Here is an 11009-nt window from a genome sequence, read left to right as displayed (position 1 = left end):
TAAAACTTTTGCCAATAGTTTAAAAACTTTGTTAATCTCAGAATTAAAACATTCTAATTTCAAGAGATGTAATAAGACATTAAACCCCAGAACATGGTTACTGGTCAGAGACTAGTAGACAGCTTGAAGCCCAGAGGAGACGTCAGGCTGCCACAGCCCTTATAAGACACATGACCACTTACACTGTATGTACGATTTTGTTTACACCACTAACATTTAACCGAGATATGCTGTAGTACACTCCTAGTAACAAGGCAAGGACTGTATGACATTTATTTATTGACTTTTAAACATGAACACTAAAACATACAACTGTACAAATGTTTGGGCTTAAAATACAAATGCATCTCCTGTAGAGTCAACCTTTAGTTCCTTGATCTCACCCTGGAAAGAAAAAAAAAAAAAGTCAAAATTCTGTTTTCTCAGCAAACAGATCAGCACTTTTCATACAGGGGTCATAAGTATAAGGGTTTCCTTATCTTCAGAGATACAGAGTAACTTTAAATGTCTTTTTTTCAAATAATGAAATGTTGTATAGCCACATGATGAATCAGTTTACATACAAGCTGTCCAACTTTGAATGCACTCAAATGTAGGTCATGTATCACACATCCAGCCACTTACATCACCAAAGTACTTTTCTATGAGGTTATGCGCAGCCTGGTACACCGTATCATTGTCGTGGTTCTGGAGCATCTCGATACGGTCCAGTCCTCCCAGCTCTTCAACCAACAGGCTCAGTTTCTCAGTCTCACCTAGCTTCTCTGCCGCCTGAAAAGTCATGTACAGTAAGTGATCAAGTTCCGCTTTGGGTCAAATTGGAGTCGAAAGTAAAGTTTCCACTCACCATGAATATGTTGTTGATGGCATCCAGTATAACCAGAATGACCTTTGTATCTTTGACTTGCAACAGGTTGATGATCGCCTCCAGTGCTCCAGTCTGCACCAGCTGGACCACCTGCTCCACGGTGCCCCCACTGGTGAAGTTTGTCACCGCCCACACAGCCTCCCTTTGAGTCTTGAAGTCTCCCTGGAAAAGATGTCATAGTTTGACTGCTTCTAACCTCGACATTGAGTCTATGTAGACCAGCAGACTCAGAACGAGGTACCAGAACTCCAGCAAACACAAGTTAGTGTTGTTATGAAGGTCACCCTTCAGAAATTAGATAGGTTATCCATTAGGAATATTTAATTTGTTAGCTATGAACAGGTCCAGAAAACCTTTTTGAAGATGCTTCAGCAGATTTGAAGTCTGATGAGGATGTTACATTCCTGAGGCTCTATGTTGTCTACAAAGTCAATACTGATGGCTCTGTTGTATTCAAGAGTCCCTCTAAGCCATGAGTGAACCAGCATGCTCAGTTTTGCCAGCAAACTCAAGTAGCTAAATGGAGTTCAGCCATCATTAACCTTTACACTGGTGCAACTTACCTACTACCACCGCTACTATTGTGATACTCACATTTCTGAGAAGTTCTACCAGAGGAGGGAGCATGCCGCAGGTGATGAGCTGTTGGATTTGCTGACAGGGTCCTGCTGCAATGTTGGACAATGCCCATGCTGCCTCCTTCTGCACACTGGCCTTTGGGTGCCTCATTAGTTGAGGTAGGATGTTCAGAACGCCAGCATCAATTGCTGTCTGGGTCTGCAGGTCTGAGCCGCTCACTATGTTCCCGATGGAGCGAAGAGCCGGGGTCTGGAAGTTAAGAGGTCAAGAAGCAAATAGGATTAATTCACAAGACAGTGGATAACAGTCTGACCTAACCCAACCCAACTTTAAGACAAAGCTTTGAGAAAGTCACCCTGATGAATGTGAAAAGTCTGGTCTAGGTGCAGGACTAGCATTCTCTTTTAACTTGTAGTCAAGTTACTTCCTAAAACTAGAATATGTTACAGGCTTTGAGCCCAAGATGTTTAATAATCAGGTCATTTTGTGTATTTGAGAACAGTTTAGGGGGTTGAATGAGACAACACTACCATGACACTGAGCTCATTGTGGCTCATGAGCTCCACCAGCTGAGGGACGATGCCAGTTTTCACCACAACATCAATACGGTCATTATCACCGTCTGTGAGGTAGGAGATCGCCCAGCATGCATCGGACAAGATGTCCTTATCACCGAGATGGAGAAACTGGATCAGAGAAGGAAGCATCTAAAAAAAAAAAAAAAAAAAAAAAAAAAAAAAAAAATGAATGAATGTCATCTTGCACCTTTCTGTACTCAATAGATTACAGTACATCTGCAGCACTAGGTGTCAAACCTAATACTGTAGAGAACCAAGGCTTTATAGCAGTTTCATTACCTGCTGAACAGCAGACAAGGGTGGAAAGGGATTCTTATTTCGGCACAAGTTGGACAACGTCCATGTTAGGTTACGCAAATATCCAACCTGGAACGATTTAAAACAAAATTTAAAAAAAAAAAAAAAAAAAACACACATGAGTATAGGGCAACACAATTTAGATTCCTTAACCAGAGCTTAGAGCCCTTGCACCTGCAAGTTACCAAATTGGCCTCAGGTTCAATATCATGGGTCAGGTTTGGTCAAATTAGTTTTTTAGAGCAGTTTAAATAACCTGGGTGGGACCCTTCATGCTGAGGTAACCATCTTGCACAAGTATGTGGTGCCACAAACTGCTGTGCAGCTGACATTGTTTTTTTTTTTTAAAAAAAAAAAACAAAAAAAAAAAAAAAGACAGGACTTTGTGTAGAACTAGTCTTATAAAAGTGACTTACTGGTGTTTCTGGAGAGATACGGGCCAGTAAGGCTGGGATGACATTGCAGTCGATCAGGATGTCTCGATAAGCCGGACCGTCACCTGTCACGTTAGTTTGTGAAATTAATATGGCAAGCTGCAGTGGGATTGATGAACATTAAACTTATGAATGATGAGCACCATCATTGCCTTTGCTGGAAACTGATATTTTACAATGAATTGAAATTCTATAATTTACAGTACAAACATGCACATTTGACTCAGATTCAGAGTCAGTTGTCCTCAACATGGACAGCCATGAAGTTTTGTCCTCTTGGAAATATTGCTGAATATATTCAGTGTCCTGTTTCTTCAGTTGTATCAATTCAAAGTTAAACTCTTGCATGGTGTCAATCTGTCATATTAAGTTAATTTAGCATTTCACCTGCAATGTTCCCAAGAGCCCAGACGGCCTGTTCACTTATGTGCAACAACGGAGACGCCAGCAAGGAAATGAAAATGGGTACAGCCCCATGTTCCACCACCTGAGGACAGAAATATATAATTAACTTTGACCTTTCTGTCACCATGGAAACCTGAAAACCTTCAAGCCCTAACCTAATTTAGTTAGCTTGAGACTAAAACCTCATTACTGGGAAAACCAAAGTTCCAGTGGCATTGCCTCATTAAACATTATGCATTAGACATTCAACACAATGTTCACACCTGTTGTGTATGCCAAGACGTTCCAGAGGCGATGTTTGTAAGAGCCCAAGCTGCTTCAAACTGAAGAGTTGGCTCATCATCCATACCCAGGAAGGACACGAAGCGGGTCAGCAGACCAGCATCTATAATCTCCTTCAGAGGGGGGTTACGCTCTTGGGAAAGCAGCTTCCTGGAGGTGATGAGAGGAAACAGTTGAAAAATGTGATTTAGTTGTTTTTCCTCTTCATAATTTAGCTTGAGAGGATGAAACATTTGGTTGAATAATCTATTAGGCTTTCATTTGTGCCCAAAAAGGCCATAACAGAACAAAGGCTGCAACTATAACAATTTTGATCAACAATGTGTATTCTATAGTGTCAAAATCTTGACAATGCCCATTACAATTTCAAATTGATGTTTTTCAGCCAACAGTCCAAATACCAAATTTGAGGGGAAAAGAGATAGTTATCACATTTGAGATGGAAAGAAAATTGGTATTTTGCTATATGTGTTACATGTGTAATGTCAGATAATGTCTGTTAGTTGAGCAATCAACTATCTTAAATAGTTCGACACCAAATGGATCCAGGTGGCTCACCTGGCAGCTTGACAACCTCGGGTTTGACTCTCCTTGCAGTTGCTGTTCACGGCGTTAATGATGTCTTCAATGGTTAAAGAAGGAACCTAAATGACAGACAACTTATTAGAGGCTTCACCTGTTCAATTAAGTCGTGAGGTTTCCGTGAACTGACCTTCTCGTCGTTGAGGTAGTCAGGAGAAAGGGCCTCCTCGTCCGGGAGAGACGACAGCGTTATATTTCTCCTCTTCAAGAAGTTTTCATTCTTGTGAGCTTTACGCAGCTCCACGCACTCTGAGATCCTTTTTTCTCGAAGTTTCTGCAGCAGTTCAAGATGGAGTTAAGTATTGTCGTTGAAATTATTCATATTCATGCCTTTCAAATAATCAAACCGTCAACTTACTGCTGGGTCTTTCCCCTTGTTTTTGAACTTAGAGAGCCGCTCGTCGGTCATGTTCTTGGTGGGCATGTTGGACAGGTCTTCTTCGCTTGACTCACACGGATGAAAACTTAATTAGACTTTCCGCGGGCAGGTTATAAGTGGCAGAGCTGCCTCAGGTGAATCTAATTAGCTGTGATTGATGTGACGACACTTCTGGTTCACGTGCAGCTGTGAGCGTTTCAATCAAGTGAGAAAACATCCCTCACGCGCCAGTTAGGTCAAGCAAAAGTCTTTATGATTGAGAGACCGATATGTTTTACACCCAGTAGAACGAAAGCTAACAGACTAAATGTGATGAATTTAATATATTATTCATTATATTCAATTATAAATGACCAATAATCACAATCACACCCGTCTTTCCTCTCCCATCATACATCTGCAGACTCTGGTGTCTTTAGTCTCTTTTCTTCTTGTTCTTTTCTTCTAGTCTCTTTTCTTCTTGTTCAGGTGTGCATGTGTCTAATGTGCTTTGTTTAAATTGGTTTACTGGGACCTGCACAGTTCTGCACAATTGTTCCATTAGTCTATATTAAAAAGTATAGCAAATATGTTCACATTTCATTAATTTTGTCATGATACAGGAGAGACAAAATCAAGAGAAAGTCTGAAGACTTCACGTTGTACTTGCATACATTGTTGATATGGGAGTAATAATAATAATAATAATAATAATAATAATAATAATAATAAACTAGCATCCAAATAACCTAAATAACATTCACACAATAAAGGGAATTTGTAAAGTAAATATATGTATTTATTTATTTATTTAAAGACTGCTGATGCTGTTGCTCACACTGCCATGGTGTGTCTCAGACAACAGATGGCAGCATAACATAATTTAGATCTACATGTGTAAGTGTGTGTGTGTGTGTGTGTGTGTGTGTGTGTGTGTGTGTGTGCTGAGGTAATTGTGGTGCAATCTAATGTATTTCTAAAAGGAATCTTGTGAATTTACATTGTATCTGCATTTTATACATCAGCCAAACTGGGGAGTGAATATTTTCCTTCTGCTTACTTTATTATAGCATCATCACTGAAGTAAATGGAGAAACTTTTGGGGCGAAAAGATGAAAATAAACAGATCAGTGTTGAGACGTAAGTGGAGGAGATGAAAGTGGGTGAGCGGGAAAGCAAGAAAAAATTGTGACAGTGATGGAGTCACTTCTTCCTCTCTAACAACCAGGAAGGGCTGGACAATAGCAGCTGAAGTGGAGGCTTCCCCCTGACCAAGTTATAATCGCTTCCTCTTGATAACATACTGTATGCACACACACACACACACACACAGAGGGAGAGAGAGAAAGAGAGAGAGAGCAAGAAAGACAGACTAATGCACAAAACAGGGTCATGTGACTGTGAGTGCTCAGACTCATGTATAAACACACTCAGTCTTTCTGCAATCTCACCAGTAGCCTGACTTTGGGTCACAACCCTCACTATGGTTGTTTCCTTTAATGCAACACCTTAAACCTTATTCTCACACCCGTGCTGTGAAAAAACCCATCTCACACACGCAGGCCATACAAAACATATCTTTAGCGTACTCTCCGTTTTGAGTCACTTGTTTTCCACTTCCAAAAGCTTTTTGAAAACACTTATGTATTGATGTCAGCCTTCACAGACATGGTTGAGTACTTCCATGTCACAGCAACATTACCAATACCAAAATTTCGCTCAGCTGTGCAGCTCTGTGGAGGGTTGTTTTTTTTTTTTTTGCCTCTTTTAGCTTATTGTCTTGGTTTAATGGCTGCAGAGTATGTTTAGTCTGGCTGCAGAAAGACAAAGGTAAAAAGTCTAACATTTGGCAGGGTCAAAGAGTCAGATATTGTATTTTTCTCCAGATTTGGTGGAGAACAAAACAGAGAGAAGAATGAATATTGGACTTGTCAGATGGCCAGAAACATTATTAAATAAATGAATGCTAATATTGTTCTGTGTCTGCTGGGTGTGAAAGCAGCTTTTTTTTTTTTTTTTTGCAACCATATAAATATAACAACCTTATACGATTACGGTGGCTGTTTATCCGTCAGCTTGTTTTGGTGTTTTTCTGCCCCCTAGTGGCCAAAAATTCATTAATGCAGCTTTGAGAAGCCACATTTCTGCCACGGTCAATTGTCATTTTGTGGTTTTCGGAGGCAATTTAAGTGTACTTAAGGGGGGATTTGTCAGTGTGTTAGTCAGAATTTGGCAGCCAATACAGGATCTTCTTAAAATGAAAAGTGTTAGTCACCTCGGAGGCTGAAAGTTAAATCATTAAAAAAAATGAAAGGAAAATGACATTTTCCCTCGTCTCAACACTCCCACTGACAGTTTCTGTTTTCTTATCCTTCCTTCACTATAAGTGATTTTCCTCTGGTGGATGTGGGAAACCTGCAGGGAGGATAAACAGAGATGTATGATTTCATTTGTTCTCATGCTCTCTAGCTACTTTTTTATTATCATTAAAGTAGAGGTCAAAATGTCCTTCAGAGGACAACCGGGCTGACGTTAGGCTTTACATGAGCAACACAAAATACAGCTTCAACAAATACAGGTGCATCCCGCTGGAAGATGCTACTTTTCTTTCTATAAAAGGATTCACTTGTTTAAAGAAATATGTAACTTGTAGATGTAATTTTTTGTGGAATAATCACCTGTTGAAGAAGAATTTTCTTTTGTGTGTGTGTGTGTGTGTGTGTGTGAGCGATTTGCTCTCGTTGCCCGTGGGATCATCCTGCTGGCCTTTTGACCTGGAAGTGCTTATGGTTCCTCCGAGACGCCCTGAAGGGTGTGGAGTGTTTCTGTCCTGCCTTGTTGTCTGTGACTTGCTGTTAGTCTGAACAATGCGAGGTGATTGGAGGAAATTCCAATGGGCAGGTTCAAGGTTTTTTAAACACACATACACACACATACTTAAAAACCCTACACATACAGTACCAGTCAAAGGTTTGGATACACGATTTCATTGAAGTGAATGGGAAAGTGTCAGCAGAAACACCCAACATGACTTCATATTCAAAGCAATGCAATGAAAACACTCCAGAGGAAATAACGCTGATGACTGAAAATGTCTGAATTCATCACCAGTAACCGCCACAATAATGGCAAAAATATTTAATACGACAAAGGGAACATGACGAGCCAGACGTGTAAACAATACATTGAGGAACCACACCTTCAAGTCAAAGCTCACTAACATTGGAGGCTGATTCTTGGTACCACTTTCTAAGAAGGCACCCTTTAAAAGTTAAAAGTGTAAGGCTTTAATAACGGTTAAGAATTATATAGATATACAGAAAATCACTGAAAATACTATCAAGAGTATGAAGTCAATATAGTTTAGTAATAGCAAAGAAAGACAATCAACTAGGAAAAGATGATAAATCTGAATGTAAGATCAAAATAAAGCTTGTGCTGGTCAGAGGGCGTTATCTTAAAAACTCACGCTATCTAAATCATCTGCAAAAAAACAAGGGCAAGAGTGCTGGTTGAAAATTCTGCAATCATTCCAGAGATGCTGCTGTACCTGATGAAGAGCCAGTACGGGCTGGAAACCTTTGACTCTTAAATGCAATGAAGAAAAATATTTTACAGTGTGATTGGGAAGCAGAATCGACAGTTTTGGATTCAGCACCTAGACAGGAAAGATGTGTGTGTGTGTGTGTTCTGCACACTAGTTTATTAATGGCTTATAAATTATTTATTTATGCTTTATCAATCACTTACAATCATTTAGAAGAACTTTCCAGCTTGTGAAAAATCTCTCCAGCTGAAAGCTCTTAGTCTTTTTAACTGCAAGGCATCAGGGCCTCCGTCCATTTATTAAATATTTATTAACATTTATAATTGCAAATGACTTTTTCTGATGGCTGATGATGCTTTATTAATGACTTTATGAACATTGTTGGTGGTTTATTATCTTTCATTGATCATTTACTAACATTTATGTTACTTGTTTTAAAGAAATTATATTTTTTTTCACAACCTGGCAACCTATAACACATCTTATTACTGGATTATAACTGATCAGTTAAGTATTACTAATTGATTTATGAACGATTACTCATAAACAAAGTATTTAGTTACTATTTGCGAACCCCTTTTTAGGAAGTGGTGCCAGATTATCAATAAATTTAAAAATAAAACCACAAAACTGCAGTCTAATGTTGTTTCAACTGTAAATTGTGGATTCACACCACTGGTATTTATCGTCTATTCCTCTGTGCTGATTCTTCCTTTTTCTTTCCTTCCATCTCTTCATTCGTCTCTTTTGACTTCCCTCCCTCCCTCCCTCCATCCCTCCCATCCTCTCCGGTTCCCAGATCAACTTGAGGTGTCTATGGGAAATCATTAGTATAGATTGTGCTGCAGTGCTGCGTCAATACACACACACATACTCACACAAACTTGTGCATAATATGCCCTCTCTGCATCTAATAGCGGGCGGATGTCTTTGCTGTTAAGTGTAATACTGAGGACAAATCCTTGGCAAGGGATTACTGTTGGGTTTGTGTGTGTGTGTCTTCATCATCATAGTACATTCACTCAAACACACACGCAAAAACACAGATTGCAAAAAAAAAAAAAAAAAAATGATGACAAACACTCATGCAGTGTGGCAAAGACAAAGGTGCGCTTTGTCTGTCCACGTAAGTCAGCGGTGCTCAGATATCAAAGTGGAGGAGCGAACAAGAACCACAACAGGATGTGGGTTAGAGTGACAGAAAGACGGAGTGAGAGAGATGTGTGTGTGTGTGTGTGTGTGTACCGGGAATTCCTCATGTTGTGGGGACTCGCCTTCCTTATGGGAACAAAAAGCAAATCCCATTAATATAAATCATTAATTTTAGGGTGAAGACTTGGTTTAAAGTTAATGTAAGTTTAGTGTTATGGTTAGGGTTAGGATAAATGAATGTAATGTCCTCTGAAGTGTGACTGTGTGTGTCTGTGTGTGTGTGTGTGAAATTTATCAAAGATGGAGGGAATTTCCATTGAGAAAAGAAAAAAAATAATAAAGTCCCACTAACAGAAACAGATATCAGACATATTTGAAATTCTTAGACGCATATATACATATACATGTGTGCTTTTCTAATCCTACTCATCACTTCTACATGGTGTCATGCCTCAGGTATGGCTGCTGTCATTGCATTTTTGCATTTCAAACATCTCTCACTCGCTCTCTCTCTCTCTCTCTCTCTCTCTTTGCCCTTCTCTTTCTCCTTCTCATTCCTTGTCAGATCTGCGTTTAGATTCAGTCTATTAATATTTCATGTTGCCACTCCAATACCTGCCTATCAATAACAGAGACAAGACACACCTCAGGTCCAATCCATCATACTCACCACTGACCAGGCTGCAAAACTGTGTGTGTGTGTGTGTGTGTGTTGAATAGATCATTTGTTTCTGCTGACAAAGCCCGAGTCGTTGGATTGTATAAACAGGCTCAACAGCTGAGGGATCGAAATAAGCCATTTATCATTTCTCATAGAGACACGCATTCACACTGACACATGTATGCACACGCACATGCATGTACACACACACACATACACTTTAGATGTTTAAGTGCATGCAGGGTTGAAAAATCAATACAGATTTTCTCTGATGATCGGTCAAAAAATAAAACATTTACAGGACGTAGAAACAGGAAACAGTTAAATGAATCAATCACGAATGAAACTTATCGACAGCCAATAAAATGAATATATTTAAGTTTAAACAGAGCCTTATAAAGCGAGATAAGAGATAATTAGCAAATCCTGACAGCATAAAGAACATTTATTTGCTTACTTTTATTGATTAGTTATTAAAACAATTAATGACAAGACTTGGAATGTTGGTTTTCTGGAGCTTGGCCCACTTGGCCGCTCGATCTACTTCTTTTTTTTCTTTTCTACCTTCCAGTTATTAGTCTGAGCCTGGAAAGCGATGCCAACTCTCCTTATTTAGGCTGAACATGCCTCTAGTGGGGCCAAACACACCATATTTATTTATACATTCAGCTGACAATTGGGTCTCTTGTGTCCAGTTATAGTAATGTGTCATAAGTTTACCAAGTTTATGTCACTTGCCTGTTATTTGCTGTGTAAACACAAAGGAAAAGCTTTCCATTACTCACAGCACAAGCAGGGTGTGTTCATGTTTTTTGTGGATGCATTCAGATCAATTATAAACAATGACGCCTCTCACTTGAAGCAACAAGAGGTCATCCGTTTCTCTTTCAGTTTTTACTAAAAGGTGTGAACAAGTTAAAAGATGTATACACGTAACTGTGCTGTTACTGGTTAGATGTTTGGTGCTGGCTGCAGGAAATGTGCTGTTTTGTGTTTGTGGAGTTTTTTTTGAATATTTGGAGTTGAGGAACTACAATTTTAATCTACATTTCCAATGTGTACGTACATGAAAGGCTCTTCAAAACTTTCAAAAAATCTTTCATTTTATTCTATTTTTGTCCAAAAGTTATTAAAATCATGTCAGTTAGCCACACCGTTGCACTGGGCGACATGTTCAATCGCCATGAACAGTTTTAGACACATCAGTTTGTTTAGAAACGGCTCCATAGACTAATAACAGCAATCACGTTTTCAGTCGCCAGATAG

General features: G+C 39.3%; 1 protein-coding gene across 1 annotated transcript; it reads right to left on the bottom strand.

The window, feature by feature from the left end:
- Window positions 1-259: 259 nt before the first annotated feature.
- kpna7 (karyopherin alpha 7 (importin alpha 8)) lies at window positions 260-4511 on the bottom strand. The gene is made up of 12 exons (XM_044346669.1): window positions 4384-4511; window positions 4156-4299; window positions 4002-4087; window positions 3425-3593; window positions 3144-3243; window positions 2739-2821; window positions 2305-2391; window positions 1978-2154; window positions 1463-1696; window positions 848-1030; window positions 625-771; window positions 260-384 (listed from the first exon to the last, which is right to left on the bottom strand). The coding sequence occupies exons 1-12, from the start codon at window positions 4447-4449 to the stop codon at window positions 331-333; spliced, it is 1530 nt and encodes a 509-aa protein (XP_044202604.1). The 5' UTR covers window positions 4450-4511; the 3' UTR covers window positions 260-330.
- Window positions 4512-11009: the final 6498 nt, after the last annotated feature.

The sequence above is a fragment of the Thunnus albacares genome, chromosome 3, assembly GCF_914725855.1.
Source record: "Thunnus albacares chromosome 3, fThuAlb1.1, whole genome shotgun sequence".
In the NCBI taxonomy this organism is placed as follows: Eukaryota; Metazoa; Chordata; class Actinopteri; order Scombriformes; family Scombridae; genus Thunnus; species Thunnus albacares.
The sequence above is the reverse complement of the archived record's forward strand: the minus strand, read 5'-3'. Positions and strand labels throughout refer to the sequence as shown.

Coding starts and splice junctions, on each gene's coding strand:
- kpna7 (XM_044346669.1), bottom strand. CDS start 4,449: ATGCCCACCAAGAACATGACCGACGAGCGGCTCTCTAAGTTCAAAAAC. Junction 4,088..4,155: donor ACTACCTCAACGACGAGAAG/GTCAGTTCACGG, acceptor TCTGTCATTTAG/GTTCCTTCTTTAACCATTGA. Junction 2,822..3,143: donor GGCTCTTGGGAACATTGCAG/GTGAAATGCTAA, acceptor CTAACGTGACAG/GTGACGGTCCGGCTTATCGA.